Source organism: Psammomys obesus, unplaced genomic scaffold, assembly GCF_907164565.1.
Source record: "Psammomys obesus unplaced genomic scaffold, mPsaObe1.curated_primary_1811, whole genome shotgun sequence".
NCBI lineage: Eukaryota > Metazoa > Chordata > Mammalia > Rodentia > Muridae > Psammomys > Psammomys obesus.
The window spans coordinates 11,897,331-11,912,582 of record NW_026585691.1 but is presented as its reverse complement, the minus strand read 5'-3'; the positions used below and the strand labels follow the sequence as shown (position 1 = coordinate 11,912,582).

General features: G+C 51.1%; 1 protein-coding gene across 4 annotated transcripts in view; it reads right to left on the bottom strand.

Annotated features, from left to right (window-relative positions):
* The window catches only part of Myo5c (myosin VC), a 71,112-nt gene that overhangs the window by 28,106 nt on the left and 27,754 nt on the right, over positions 1–15,252 (bottom strand). For all 4 annotated transcript variants that reach the window (XM_055598580.1, XM_055598588.1, XM_055598596.1 and 1 more), the window contains 10 exons: positions 13,125–13,206; positions 12,282–12,422; positions 9,240–9,365; positions 8,437–8,520; positions 6,191–6,325; positions 5,595–5,692; positions 4,325–4,411; positions 2,911–3,022; positions 2,128–2,339; positions 150–315 (listed from right to left, as the gene is read on the bottom strand). In XM_055598580.1, coding sequence (XP_055454555.1) covers positions 150–315; positions 2,128–2,339; positions 2,911–3,022; positions 4,325–4,411; positions 5,595–5,692; positions 6,191–6,325; positions 8,437–8,520; positions 9,240–9,365; positions 12,282–12,422; positions 13,125–13,206 — 1,243 coding nt within the window. The remainder of the gene's footprint in view (positions 1–149; positions 316–2,127; positions 2,340–2,910; positions 3,023–4,324; positions 4,412–5,594; positions 5,693–6,190; positions 6,326–8,436; positions 8,521–9,239; positions 9,366–12,281; positions 12,423–13,124; positions 13,207–15,252) is intronic.

The following is a 15,252-nucleotide window of genomic DNA, read 5'->3' as shown; positions in this document are numbered from 1 at the left end:
ACGGTGCAGGACGGGAGTCTCCCATCACTGACCCGCTGAGCCCTTCAGACTTCTAGAGCAACCAACCACCTGAGGGCACACCTCTCTCACCAGAGCCCCTGCCTCGAGGAAGGCACAGTGAGGAAGTGCAGCCTGGGCCCACTCCATACCTTCCGGTACCGCCTCCTGGCCAGGAAGCCCCTAGTGTGGGCCTGGATGGTGATGGTGGCCACCCGGATCAGCTGGTACAGGTTACGGACCAGGTACCTGCGGCAATGCTTCTGCAGGACGATGGCAGCCCAGGCCTCCTTCAAGGCGGTGGCAGTGATGGCTTTCCTTGGGTGGAGAGATGGCAGTGTGAACGGGGGCCGGTGCCTCAGCCTTCACCGTAAACCACAAGTACCAGCAGCCCTTTCGGTGAGTGGAGGTTCTCAGGCCAAGAGCTGTAAGACATCTCTACCATTACGTGGTTGTGGTTCTTCATCCGGATGCGACCTCAGGCCTGTCTGTGCTTACCCTGACCTCAGTGTGGGCCACTCTTGGCACCGAGGAGCCATGTGGGACCCCCACCCAGTGTCTGCTGGAGCCAGTAAGTCCACGGGTGCACACGTGTGCACGGGAGCACAGCACACGTCTTCAGAGACTGTGGTGAGGAGGCGGTGCCTTGGACGCCCACTTGCTCCTCTCTGGAGAGGCGGCGGGTTGGAAACCACAGGGGTGCAGTTGGCAGACTATGGTCCGGGGGACAGATCTGCTGTCGCCGAGACCGTCAGGCCTCGTGGCAACACACCTGCGTCTGCTCTCCATGCACTGCCGACGGCAGCTGCTGTGGCTGGAGCTGACGTTCGGTGGGTCCCCTAAGAGCTCACCTGATGGACACCCGACCCTGGTTGTTTTGTGATGGAAGGCGTGGCCTGGTGGGGGGGGGGTAGGTCACTGGAGACGTGGCCTCTGAATAGCGCAATATGAGTCAGAGCCAAGGGGAGTGCGTTTTATCCTTTTTTATTATTTTAAAATTTATTTTGTTTCCACCTGTACGTGTGAGACTGTGGCCCATTCGCACAGGTGTGTGCCCGTGTGCACACGGAAGCCAGAGGAGAGCATCAAGTTCCGTCTCGCACTCTCTGCCTTAGTCCGCTGAGATACGGTCTCTTTTGAACCGGAAGCCGGGCTGGTGGCCAGCAAGCCCCAGCTGCTTCCCTGCTATCTCCCTGGTTGTAGGCATGTGTGGGCAAGCCCAGCTGTTTGTATGTGGTGCTTGGATACAAACATTCTCCCTGCCAGCATTCTCCCCTACAGAGCCATCTCCAACCCTTATTTATTTGCTTATTTAGGGTCTTGCTCTGAAGTCTTGACTGGCCTGGTACTCATTATACAGCCCAGACTGCCTTCAAACCCACAGCGTTTTCCTTTCTCAGTCTCCTGAGTGCTGAGATACACCAGCACAGGACATACCACCACAGAGAGGAAACCCCGTGAACTTGGTCCTGATTCTCTAAGTCACATTGTGCCACAGCCATAGAGAACATGACCAGAGGCCAAAACAATTCATACTCAAAACTGTGATCTGAACAAACCTCTTTTCTTTCATAAAGTATCAAGCCTCAGGCCCTTTGCCACAGCAACAGAAAACGAGAGAGTGTATCTGCTTTCCAGCTATAACGGCCAAAGTTGCATCAGAAGTCATGAACTGTTACGACCTCAAATAGTTATTCCCTGGCTCCGTTCAGAAAAACTGGTAAACATCTGCCTAAATTATTATGGGAGATAACTGTAGGCTCTTCCCTTCGGAATGCATAAGCCCATGGGGGAGGTAGATTTATGAATGGCCAAGAAATATAAGTAAAATAACTATGAAACAATCTCTATATTGTAGAAAAAAAGAAGTCATCCTTCCTGGGAAGAGCTGCCACACAGGACAGGCCCTTGTCATATCCAGGTTGATCAACACTGGTGGGGACCCCTGACCCACACCTGTGTCTGTGGAGCAACAGAAAGGCCCTTGTCCTCAGCTGGCCCTCCTCCTGAGTCCGGCAACAGTCAAAGCCCTGTCATCTTGCTGCTCTCCACAGGTCCAGCAAACCCTACTGGGTTTTGACCTGGGAAGTAATCTGTACGACCCCGGTGCCACCTCCCTCATGCACTCACCTCACTGTTTGCTGACCCCGGAAGTACCGCTGGATCGTCAGGGCGGCTTGTCTCTCTCGGAGGAACTTCCTCCTCTGCAGCCAGCCCCGCACATGCTTTTGAATCATAATGCAGTCCTGCCTCAGTTTATCCAAGCGGAGTTTCTCTAAATAAGCCACTTGTCCTGCTCTGAAGAAAATTTTGGTTCTACCAAACTGGTACTGGTTGGAATCCTGGAAGAGAAGAAAGATAGGACATAGAAATGAAGCCCTTTTTTAGGTGTGAGTCAAAAGATTCTCGAGCCATCGGCATTTCTGTGGCACAAGGCAGAAAAACCAGAACTACAGTCTAGAAACTTCTACTTCAAGGTGCGTACTGTTCTCCATCTTGGTTTCGGGTTTGCGTCCCTGTCCCATTTCCTGGCCATCACGACTTGATGTCTTGGCATCCCTATCTCATTTCCTTGGCTGTCATAGCCTGCCATCTCTTTTTCCATCCCAACTCATCACTTCGGCAACAATCTCAATCCCTGATGACCACATGACCACTTTGCTGGGTTACCACCTCATCTGACCATGTCCTGTGACCCACCATGGAGGATGGCACTGGACCATGGGAGAACAAGGCAGAGGGTTGGCTGTGGAATCCAGGGTTTGGAGCCTTCCTGGAGATGCCTGCTGTTAAGAGATCTTGCCATGGGGGGTGAGGTGGGGCCATGACTGCTGGGTCTCACTAGCACATGTAGCGACATGGTTGGGAGGCACGCTGCAGGAAAGAGCCCCCTGAGACTCCAGCAAGACCAACCTGGATAAGCCTGTGCAAAGCCACCTTGCACACCTCCTTCTTATCGCTGAGGGACAGCTCCTGCTGGCTCATAAGGATGCCATAGCGACTGTAGAACTCGAGGTACGTCCACCTGCAAAATCAGAGAGAACGGGGCGGGTATTTGCAGGAGGCTCTTCATGCAGTGGGCTGGGCTACCCCCGCACCCCAACTCTCGCTGGGGAAATGGCGGAGCCTGCTCTGATGATCGTCCCTGCGTCTCGGCCAAGGCCATGCAGCCCGTGCACCTGCTCAGTGAACTGATTTGACCAATCCCACATCCCTCTGAGCCTCCTCAGCTCCTGTCCTGACAAGGCAGCTGGGATCAGTGCCTGGAGGGCTGGTGGCTTCTGAGATAGCACGACACCTATGCCACAGTTTGGACAGTATGTGTTTCCCAAAGGCTCAGACGTGGAAGGCTAGGTCCTCGGTGCAATGTTCGGAGGTGAGACTCTCGGAAGAGACTGAATCCTGAGGGTTCTGGCCTAATTAATGGATTACCCATGGATGGAGTCTGGATGTGACGCTCTGGGGAGTATGGAAACCAGGAAGGGGATGGGGCTGAGTTGGAGGAAGTGCCTCACTGTGGACACAGCTTTGACCTTGGCCCCTTCTTGTCCCTCTGTCTGCCTCCTGCCCACAGTGAGGTGAGCCACTGTGCTCCACACGTACGTGCCCCTTGCTGTGACCCTGCGCCCAGAAACAATGTAGCCAAATGTCCATTGGCTTCAAAGCCTAAGCCAAAATAAGCACGACTCCTTTGTCTCCTTTGTTGGGTATTTTGTCATCTTGAGGAAAGACAGGTATTTCTCACCTTTATCCTTCCTCCAGGATAAAGCACCTTACAAAACGCAAAGCATACAATATATATATTGCCACCACACCCTCTGTTCTCAATAAACACTTGAATGAGCACTGACAACTGTTAGGTCCAACATGGACCCCCCCCACCCCCAAATGGCAGTGCCACTGTGCTATGAGAGCCTGGCCTCAACTCAGGCTGGACTCTGGGGAAACAGAAGGACAGCTATTGGGTGAACAAAAACCAGAGTCGGTGTTTCTCAGAAATCTTGTGAAGCAGGTTTCTGCTTGTCAAGAAGAGCATTAATTTTCCTGTCCGCCCCTATAGTCAACCACCTCCCGCAGAGGGCATCTAGTTCCCTTTAACCCAAACATGTCTGCAACAGAGAAAAGTTCCTATGCAAGCTGCTCGGTCAACACTCCGCCTCACAGGTGTCCACGGTCCTGTTATTCTACACACACACACACACACACACACACACACACACACACACACACACACGCCACACCAGTTTGATTCCCCCTGAATAAACTTTCTCCCAATGGTGTGGCCCCATTAGGTGGCTTCACTGTGCCCTCACTCCCAACAACCTACCTGGACGGGTAGCTCTGGGCGCTGATGCGAATGGTTTCTAAAACGCCGCAGGCTCGCAGCTGCTGGACGATCCGTTTGGAGTCAAACCTTGAAGCAATTTTTACAACGTGTTAAGGCCTTTATAGCTACCGAAGGACCCCAGAACACGTGCTGCAGGAAAGCCTGGACTCCAGGCTCCTGGGCAGCAGGATTCCGCCCCGTTCCGTCACCCCCAAAACACATACAGAGTGCCAGGCACACCTGCAGATCTGCAGAAATATCTAGAAAATGTTCTGCAACAGCCTCTCTGCGGAGCAGTCTAGGATCTGGGGTGTATGTAGGTGCGGGAGGGAGCTCTGACTGAAGGTCACTGTGTGGGGGAAAGTACCTGGATTGAACTTCCAGTGACAACCAGGTAAAAAGAGACGGGTGGGTGCATTCCCGCACCCGTTCAACAGAGAAACGTCCTTTGCAAAGCACCATACAGTGGCTAACATTGCTGGTAGCCCACAGACGTACATGCCCCCTTATACACGCAGAGAGGCTGGGTCCTGGGTGCCTGCCCTGCACTTGCAGACAAGTATTCAAGCTTAGCCCTTTGCTCAGCCCTGGAGCTGAAGTAGTTTAACCACAGAAGTGGTGCTAATGTACACTGCTTGACTCGTTAAAGAACCCAGAAACAGAGGAAGGCTCAAGGAAAAAAATCTCAACAAACTTCAAAATCATGACAATTTGAATGAGAAAAAGCCTCCCACAGGCTCAGGTATTTTGCCCTTTGTTTTTGGTTTTCAGTTTGTCTGTTTTAAGACAGGGTTTCTCTGTGTAGCCCTGTCTGTCCTGGAACTCGCTCTGTGGACCAGGCTGGCCTTGAATGCAGAGATCCATCTGCCTCTGCCTCCCGAGTACTGGGATCAAGCGCATGTGCCACCACTGGCAGACGTGACTTGGTCCCCAGTTATAACCTGTTTGGGACGGCTATGGCACCTCTAGGCCTTGCTGCAGGAGCACATGGTGTGGGGGTGGGGTGGGGTAGGGGGTGCTTTGCAAGTTTCTAGCCTTGGCCTATTTCCATTTCCAATTCGTTCTCTCTGCGTCCTGCATGTGCACGGAGGCATGAGCTCTCAGCTTCTTGCTCTGGCTGCCTGCTGCTGTGCCCCCCCCCCCCCATCATTAGAGAGTCTCCCTCTGGAGCCATTAGCCCAAATGAAATCTTTTCTTCCTTAGGCTGCCTTTGGTCCCGGCAGGATGTCGCTTTTGCAGGACTTTTCCTTTCCGTGACAAGAATACTTACTCAAAGGGCAGTTTCTCATCATTAGGCTTGATGCACCGAACGTAGTGGGGCGTGGTGGCGTTGAGGGTTTCCATGAGCAAGCACAGAGAGCTGCGGAACTGGGAAGCAGGGCCAGAGGTCAGGGGTTGCTCTAATGTGACTTAAAGCTGAACAGTAAGAAGAGGTAACGTGGGTCCAGAGAGACTTAGGGCTCTTCGAGGGGACCTCAGTTTTGGTCCCAGCACAGATACACATAATTTTATCTCCATGGGATCCAACACCCTTTTCTGGCCTCTGTGGGTACCTGTGTCTACCCTACCCCGACACACAAGCCTGTACATATACAGGAACGTTTTTCAAAGTCCTTCGAAAGAAGAGGTAATGTCTCGCAAGCATCTGTTAGGGCAGGCTTTACACTATGAGTGTGGTTTACAGGTGACTTCGTACACGTGGGGAGGGGACACGGGGAGGCGCTGAATTGAAGTTAGGAGTGTAATAGATGGCTTGGAAAGAGGCCTGTTCTCTGCAGCCAGGCTGGGGCTGTGGGTCCCATGGCTGTCGGGCTCCCCCAGAGCCTGGCCCTCCTGGCGACCATCTCCCACCTCACTCCCGTGTACCTTGTTCCCAACTGTGGTCCGGAAGTGCTTGCTGTTTGGCTTGATGACTTGCTTCGCGGATTTGAGCGTGATCATCGCGCCAAAGGGAGAAGACGGGACAGGGCTTTCTTGAAAAAAGGCGGCACAGAGATGAAACTGGAAGGGAACCGAGAGGGGTTTAATGTCCCCGAGTGTTGACGGGTGGTCGCCGGCACAGACCAAATATACAATCACAACAGCTGTCTAAATGGGAGGGTCCAGGGTGACAGCCTCAGCCACCTCTATAGCCAGAACCGCATTGTATAGGAGAGCCTCGTGGGTGGTGCTGCCCAGGGCTTCCTTCCTGGGACAGGGGGGCGAGGACAGCTGTGCAGGTGTCCCCACGCCTGGCATGCACTGCTCCTTCTGGCAGAAGAGACCTCTGCCGCCCCCTGGCTCAACTAGACTCTCTTCTTGGCCCACGGACTCCTCCCTACAGATCCTGCTCACAAACCAAGGCCGGTACACTGTCTTCCAGCCACACCCTACTCACAGCGCTGGACAATATCCCTACACCCACGCGTCTGTGTGGACGTGCTCATGCATAGTGTCTATGTGTTCACATGTGTGAAAGTGCATGTACATATGCCCCGGCCTCCCTGAGTGCTGAGATTAAAGGCGTGCACCGCCACCACCGCCTGGCTTGTGGCTGGCTTTTTTACATGGGTCTGGAACTCAGGCTCTCATTATTGTACAGCAAGCACTTACTGACTGAGCTAGCTCCTCAGAACGCCCCCCCCCCGACATTTTGGGGGGGCAGTTTCTCACTCCGTAGCCCAGGCTGACCTGGACCTTGTTATCAACATATAGCCCAGGCTGGTCCTGCCTCTCTTCTATCATCTTTATTTGCTCCTCTCCTGAGGGAGCCATATTCTGCTATGTACCAGTTGCGTCAAGTGTCTGTCTTCTGTCACCATCCATTCTTTGAAAGTGGATAATGGCCTCCAAAGCAGGACCCTGTGCACCCTCCTGTGTTCCTCTGGTCAGTGACTACATCTGGAGTTCCCGCCTGTTAGCTCAGGAGACAGACCCAGTCCTGCTTCCATAAGACATCTTTAAGACAGGACCCTGGGATAAGCGTGGGGCTGAGCAAATAACCGGGAAAATGAAGTTAGCTAATAGTGTCACAAGATGCGACTGCGTCTCAACGCTGAATGCCCTTCTGCAAGCCACTTTGGTGAGTGTGGTTGTTTACATGTGGCATTTGTTGATGCTCATCCATGCCTGGGCTCCTCTAGGAAACTGTCTGGAGACCTGAGCATTTGAAATAGTGGACTGGGTCTTCTAAAAAGGGGAAATAAACGTAGACCCAATGATTGTAAAATGAAGCCCCGTCTATGAAATGCCCTCTTCTCAAAGTTTTACACGGAAGAGTTTCAAGTGGGAAAGAAGTGGCTGCAAGTCGGTCATTTGGCGACAGTGTTCGCCTCACAGGGCAGTAGATTCTGGAACCTGCTGCCTGAGGCCATGCTTCCTTCTGCCGTCCTCACGCTTTCTTCGGTTTTCTTTCTTTTTTTTTGTGTGTGTGTGCAAGCGAGTGCATGCATGCGTGTGTTGATGTTGGGTGTGCTCTTCAGACATTCTTCGCCTTGTACTTTTGAGGCGAGATTTCTCACTGGCACTTACCAACGTGGCCACTCTAGCTGGCCAGCAAGCTCTGGAGATCTGCCTGTCCCTGCTTCCCCAGCTCGGGGACTACGCATGCACAGCGCTGAGAGTGGGTGCTGATCAGACTTAAGTGCTCGTGTTTGTGAGGCAGCCGCTGTACTCACTGACACCTCTCCAGTGCCTTCGTTTTGGTTTTCTCTGAGTGCTGTGGGTACTCCCCACACTGCTTGTTCCTGTGTTAAGGGACATTGCTGGTGCCCCTGGGAAGATCTGTTCATCAGGCATGTTCCCTGCTGTGTCCCCAGAAGCCAGGATGGGGCCTGACCCACAGCTAGTGCCTCGTCCCCGTGTGTGAATGAAGCAGCCAAATGTGGACTGTCCTTTCCCAGCCAGCTGTGTTCAGCTGTCTGTCCTCTGTCGTCCTCCGGTCCGACCGCATTGCACGCAATTTACAGTGCTTTCAGCCCCGAAACAGACTTTACCTCCAGTCCTAACACAAATAAAAGGTGGTACGTGGACGCCCTGGAATTTTACTCAACTGTGGAAAAGAGTGAAGTGCAAAACAGCTGCACGCTGTTAGCACAATGAGCAGCAGCCCGTGCCCCGGGGACCCCGCCAACCTTGCTTGTCCTGAGGGTTTCAACCAGCGTGTCATAGACGGTGTCCCTGTTCTTCTCCAGGAACCCTTCGCACTGGTACTCCACCTGTGCAGAGAGAGGCTAGTTACCCCCCCGAGGCCAGGGCATGCAGCAGCAGGGGCAAGCTCATTTCTTCCCTTCCTTCTTTTTTTGTAGTACATGGGATCACACCCAGGGCTTCACATGCAGGCTCTATGTATTCCACCGCTGAGCTACACCGCCAGGCCCTCTTCCTTGTGTGTGTGTGTGTGTGTGTGTGTGTATTGTTAGGTCTCAGGCAATATGTGTATGCAGAAATGAACTCAGTTCTGACTATAGAAGGATTTCTGGTATTTAGATAGAAGCCAGCGTTCCTCAGGAACTTGTGAAACAGGTTCCTATCCCCTCAAAGGAGTCACTTCCCTTGCTTCTGGAAAAAGGGACACATACCCATGGCAGCTATCAAAGCTATCAAAGCTTACGCTAGCTTCTTCCCTCACTGTTAGCCCTGGCCACACCCAGTCTGCTTCTCTTACTCTTTGCTCTGGACTTTTCCAGATGCTTCTGGATCTTTTCCTCTGTTTTACCTATAATAAAACACCTTCCCCCAGGGGATTACAGACGTGTGTCACCATGCCTTGTTTGTTTGTGCGTTTGTTTTACAAAGGGACCTGGGGATTGAACTAGGGCCCTCTTGCATAAAGCAAGCACTTTAGTACTTTAGTTTTCTCCTTACTTCTCTTCAGTGGGACTTGAATCCAACCTCACCGGAGCAGTCTTGTCCTGGGGAGGCCACATTCACTTGCCTTGTCAGCAAAGTGCTGGATGATGAAGGACGTGTTTGACATTCTGGGCTTTTCGAATAAAGAGTTCTTGTTGACAAAATTGTTATACAGCTTTTGAAGCCAGTTTTCATCGTTTCCATGGGGCAACTGGAAGAAAAGGCAGAGAAAATCTCAAGTAAGGAAATGAGATGAAAGGTGAGTAGAGGGAGGAAGGGGCTAATTTTGGGGTTCTGGGGCCATCTACTGCCACAGGGAGCCACTCTAACTCAGAGGCTCCTTTTTCCTCTAGGCTTAGGGTTCACAACCTTTCAACACAGTTACTCATATGGTGACCCCAGCCACAAAATTATTTTTGTTGCTACTTCATAATTGCAATTTTGCTACTGTTATTAATTATAATGTAAATATTTGTGCTTTCCAGTGGTCTTGGGTGACTCTTGTGAAAGGGTCATTCAACTCCCCTCAAAAGAATCACGACCCACAGGTTGAGAACCACTGCTCCAAACAATTCTAAGCATTCACGTATTTTATCCTAATTAGTCTTTATAGATAAGCTATTTTTAAAATTATGGACAAATAATCATTATGGTAACATATGAAATATTTATCACAGTATTTAAATGGCTATACCAGAGTCCCTTTAGAAGACCAAAATATTCTAAAGGGAAGCGGCCATCTCATGACTTACGAATGAGGACCTGCATCAATGCAAAGTAGGCAGTATTTTATTCTTTGCCTCACAGAAGCCTCATAATTCAAGGAAAGAGAAATGGGATGGTAGCCTGACTCCATTCCCAGGGGGATGGGAAGGATAGGTGTGTGTCTTCCCTGCCCCCATCTCAGGGAAAACAGATTCCATTTGGTTTTTCTGCCTCCCAGAACCAAGACTGTACTTCCTCCAACTAAGCTTCTTGAAAAACCTGGCTTTTTTGTTTGGTTGTTTTTTTTTAAATGCTGACATTTAAACACTACTAGTTAAATTCAACCCAAGCAGAGTGAGTTCAATACTTCATCGTGCCTCAATGACTTCCATGTCACCTTAGGAAATACTTTAGTACTTACAAATACTTGAAGTCTGCCTTGGCCTCTACACTCCTGCCTCCAGAACATTCTAGAACACTGGCTTGATGCCTGCAAGAGCTAATGCATGGGCAGGCAGTGTTGGGAAATGTGATCAGGAAGAACCACGGAACCAAGAATTCCAGAAAGCAACTACCAAGATGTCCTCACTATTGGTATAAAAACAAGGACATGATTTTTTCCATGGCATGGCTGAGGGGAAGGTTTTTATTGTAGATATGAGGGAGAGCACAGCCAGAGGCATCTGGAAGGGTCCAGAGCAGGGAGAGAAGGTAGTGGATAGAGTATGGTCAGCAGGCTGGACCAGGCCATGAAAGGAGAGAGATGGGGGAGTGTGAGAGAGGACCAAGAGAGGGGAGTGCATAACTGAAATGCACCATGGGAATAAAAAGCTGGGAAAAGGGAAGCCCATGAGCTGCAGAAGTTTAGGGTAGGGGATGGCATGGGAGGAGCTGAGGGGAGCCACAGGCACTGAGTAAGCCTGGAAGCTTGCATGGGCTTTTGTACCTAACAGGCACCTCAGGTAGCCATTTGTCTTGTTTCTTTTGGACCTGACATACTGTATCATTATTTTTAAGCAAATAAATCTGGGGGGGGGGGGGGGGGAGAAATGGCTGCTCAAGTGTCAGAAGCTACTGTTTCAAGTCCATTCATACTCTCCTGGGGATTATTTGTTCTAGGGGCACACTGGCTCCTCCCAAGGGGCAAAAATAATAAGACAACTCCCGGAGGTTCTCTGGAATCAGATGGTGTTGGCTTTCCCCTCCCCCTCCTGGTGACTCACAAGAACCAGGAAGAAGGGAGCTGTCACATTGTTAGCAGTCAGTACCCAGCGGAGCCATTCACTGTACGCCCAGACATCTGTCTGCACGCTGGCCTCGGAGATCACCTCCTTGCTGGATGTCACCCTCTGGGTTGTGCCTGATAACCCGTTAGGTCTTAGCCTCAGGACGGATGGATAACTGAGGTGCCTATTAAAAAGTGGGCTCTTGCCACTAGTCTCCCACAGTCCCTACTAACTAGTACTTGCTACAGGGGCATCCTGGCTGGCATATCCTGCCCCATACCCTCAGCTTCTCCAGCTCCTGAGCATCACTGTCCTCCCCTCCACCCCTGGCTGTTCTTCCCTCTATAATCCATCCCTTTAGGCTACATGGCAGGTCAGTCTCTCTGGTCTTTGAGTCTTCTCCTGCTCCAACCTTCTTCTTTTTCTCTCCTGTCCTACCCCCAACTCCTCTTCCATGGCCCATTTCAGTAAGGACCCTTCCAGATGCCTCTGGCTGTTCTCTCCCTCAGGTCCACTGTTAAGTTTGAAACCACAGACAAATGGCTGAGGTGCCTATTTAACATGTCAAAGCAGACCTGGCAGCCAGGTTCTCCCAGCATCCTTCAGTCTCTCCTGCTACAGGGCCCTCCTGGCTGGCCCAGGGGCCAGGGAGCTCTTCTGTATATGATCTAGCCATTTTGGTAACCTGCTCTCTTCATACCTTTGTACATCCTGGCTGTTGTACCCGGTTCCCCTCTCTTCCCTTCTCCCTCCCCTTCTCTTCACATGGCCCAGATGAGGGTCATGTCCATTCTGGACTCTCCCAAGGGTCCCTGCCTCTGACTATGCTCTCCTACATATCTATAATAAACTTTCTCCTCCGCCATAAATAGGAGCACTCATGTTCCTTCTTCTCATTCTTTTTATTTTTTTTCCCCATTCATCCTCAATATACCTTCTTCTCCACCGTATCTAGGAGTGTCATGTCCTCATTTTTTTTTTTAATTTATACTCAAAAGTGGAGCATAATTGTGTTAAGGATAGGAGGGTCCCAAGCCCCTAGGGTTCCAGGGCTACATTAGTGTCTCAGAGGTAATATCCAACCAAATGGGTAAGACATTACAACTACATATATAGCTCCAAGAAAGACGTTCTACGGTATGTGCGTCTGCAGTTACTCAGATGCTGAAAGAGAAGCCGGTTATTCCGAAAGTTACCAAGCATTCTTCGTCCAGCAGCTCCAAGATGCCCATTTTCGCTTCAATCAGGTCAATAACTGGTTGATTGTCATAGAAGTCTATCAGAGTCCAAGGGATGTCTTCCTTCATGTATTCCTCTTGCTCAAGTTTAAAGACGTGCTGGGGGATCCCGGAGGTAAATCAGAAATGACACAACATCAAAGAGAGCGCAGGAATGACAGGACGCAAGCTCGGAAGGAGGTCTGCTCTGTGCTCAGAAAGAGCCCTGAACACTGGCTCGCCCCTTCCCAGGGACAGAGCCACCAAGCAGTCAGTCTCCCGTGGGTCTGGCTGACACCTTCTCCACTCCCCCCCATGTGCCAGGTCTGGGCCAGCCACGAGCGCAGCTCCTTGAGTCCCTTTTTTCAGTGGCTGTGGGCCACTGCTGCTCTCTGGGGACGAGAGTGTGGCCTCCTTAGCCCCTGCAGCAGCCCAGCCAGGGCAGGGCAGCCGCAGAGGATGCCGGCTATGAAGCCAGTGTGCAAAACCTATGCTAGCATTCAGGATGGCAAGGAGGCTCCCCCAGGGCCTGCTTCAGGCTCCTCCTGGAGGATGAAGGAAGCAGTGACAAGATGGGGAGGAAATCATCACCAGTTGGCTCAAAAGAGAAGACAAAGACAGGGGGTGCAGTTCCAAGACACAACCACAAAGTGGCACAGTAACTCAACGTATAGTTCTATCTAGCAAGAAAAACTCGTCTATCGGTCAATCCGTGCATCCTCGGATCTCTGCGGGAGGAGCCAGAAAAGGACTGTGCCTCATCCCACGATCATGCACACAGAGGAATGAGCGTCGGCCCCAGCAAGGCAAAGACTCACCTACCAGGTTAAACTGCTGCTGCAGCTTCTCGTTAGCGTAATTGATGCAGAACTGTTCAAAGCTGTTCACGTCAAAGGTCTCAAAACTGAAACACAGTTGAACGCAGTTAAAACGTAAGCAAGCACAGGACCGACGCCCCCAGTACAGCTAAGCCGTTTTCATAGCTTACAGGGCTTGCTACGCTTTCGGCAAGTTTAAACTACTTGGAAGCTGCCGGTTCCCATCACACTGGAGGTCAGTTGACAAACTTTCCTTTTTACCCCTGGTTGTCCCTTGGAAGGATTCTCACTGTATGGGATTGACCTTTCCCAAGCCGGGCGTTCCAGCAGACCTGTCACATGAGGCATATCACTTAATCCAAGCATCGCCGCTACTGTCCTTGCTCCACAGAATGCCAAATGGCTGGGGGACTATTAGCTCAGTGTCTCCGGGCTTAGCACTGAGGTAGTAACGCCTGAGCTTTTGGTGGGAGAACACTTCTCCCCCCTCCCGCTGCCCATCCGAAGGGCAGACAAGACAATTCTGGCTTCCTGAGGCTGGCTTTCAGAGTTTCTGGAACTGAACTCTGAGGTCACTTAATACCTCAGCCCAGCAGGCACACATCCCTGCCTTGTTTTCAGGCTTTAATAGCTGTTTCCAGGGTTACGTGCGACTTGTAAACTGGAGCTTGGGGCAGCCAGGCAAGAGGCATCAGTGGGGACTGGGTGGTCACTGCACAGCAGCGAGCCCCCTAGGGCCCGGGACAAACAAGATTGCCTTAAGGAACCACCTCACTTATTGCTAGCTGTGGCCATACATGAAGCGGGCCAGGATTTCACGTTAGCTGATTTTCCAAAGGAGGCAGCACTAAGTCCTTTTCCTGGCCAAGTGAGCACCCTGCTGGGAGGAGGCCTGAAGAGAAGTCCCTCTTTGCTCTAACTCTGCCTCAGGGTCAGAGTACAAAAGACCACGATGATACCCAAGAGACCGCAAATGGTGCCCAAAAGGCAGCTTGAGTCCCCATCCTCCACCCTCCTCCCCACGCCCAAGACTTTGTCCCTCATGGCTCTGGTCTTACAGGGTCATTGCCAACCCCCACCATAGGTTCCCAGACAGCACCAGGGTGACCGGAAGCTGGCTGTATGCACTCTTTGCACCTGCACCGTTTTCAGAGCACTTGAAGTGGGGGCTGGCTTGGACCTGGAGGGACCTCAGGCCAAGGCCAATAAGAGCAGGGCTTCCCACAGTAGGGCAAACTGTCAAATGATTCTTCTTAGGCACTGTGAGCTGAAGCTTCAACCCATGCTCCCGTGACTTAGGGTGCCACAAGTGTCCTGTCTGTGACAATGGTTAGCGCTGGGACCAGGGCTCAAAGTTCAAGATGCCTTGGTGACTTCTTCCACCTGACTGTCCTGGGAATCCTGGAGAAAAGGTCCTGCAGGTGGCTCTGAACATGTGCCAGAGGTCTAACCTCAGACCCTGGTCATAATATTAACACATAGACGTGTTTAACACACGGCAGCCCAGGGATCAAAGATCTTCCTTCCCTTTCCTTCTGGGTTGAACCTCAAAGCTGCAGTTTTTCTTGTGTTCAGGGAGGCTCACCTCTCCTGCCAGCCATTGTCATGTTCAGAGTAAGCAGAGCTCAGTTTCCCTCAGAAGCTACAGCACGTGTTAGGACCCTGATTAACCTAGAGGTCAGAGTCACCCTAGGCCACAAGATCTGCCACTCAGCAGGGAGCTGGCATCCTCTTCTGAACTTTATGGGCATCAGCGCTCACACATATACAAACCCACATGCAAATACACATATAAATATAGTTATAAAAATAAAATAAATATTAAAAAATATGAGGAAATATATTCCTAAAAGAGTCCATTCTTTTTAAAAGGCAAGTTCAAGAAAATACAACAGTCACTTCCTATCTTAATGTAAGATTTTTAAACCAGGCTACTAATTTTTTTCCAATTTAACTCAAAAACATTTTTTTTTTACTGGTTACTCAAATTATTTATTAGGATAAGGTAGGGTAAATAGGAGCTGGAGAGATGGCTCAGTGGTTAAGAGCACTGTCTGCTCTTCCTAGAGGTCCTGAGTTCAATTCCCAGCAACCACATGGTGGCTCACAACCATCTATAATGAGATCTGGCG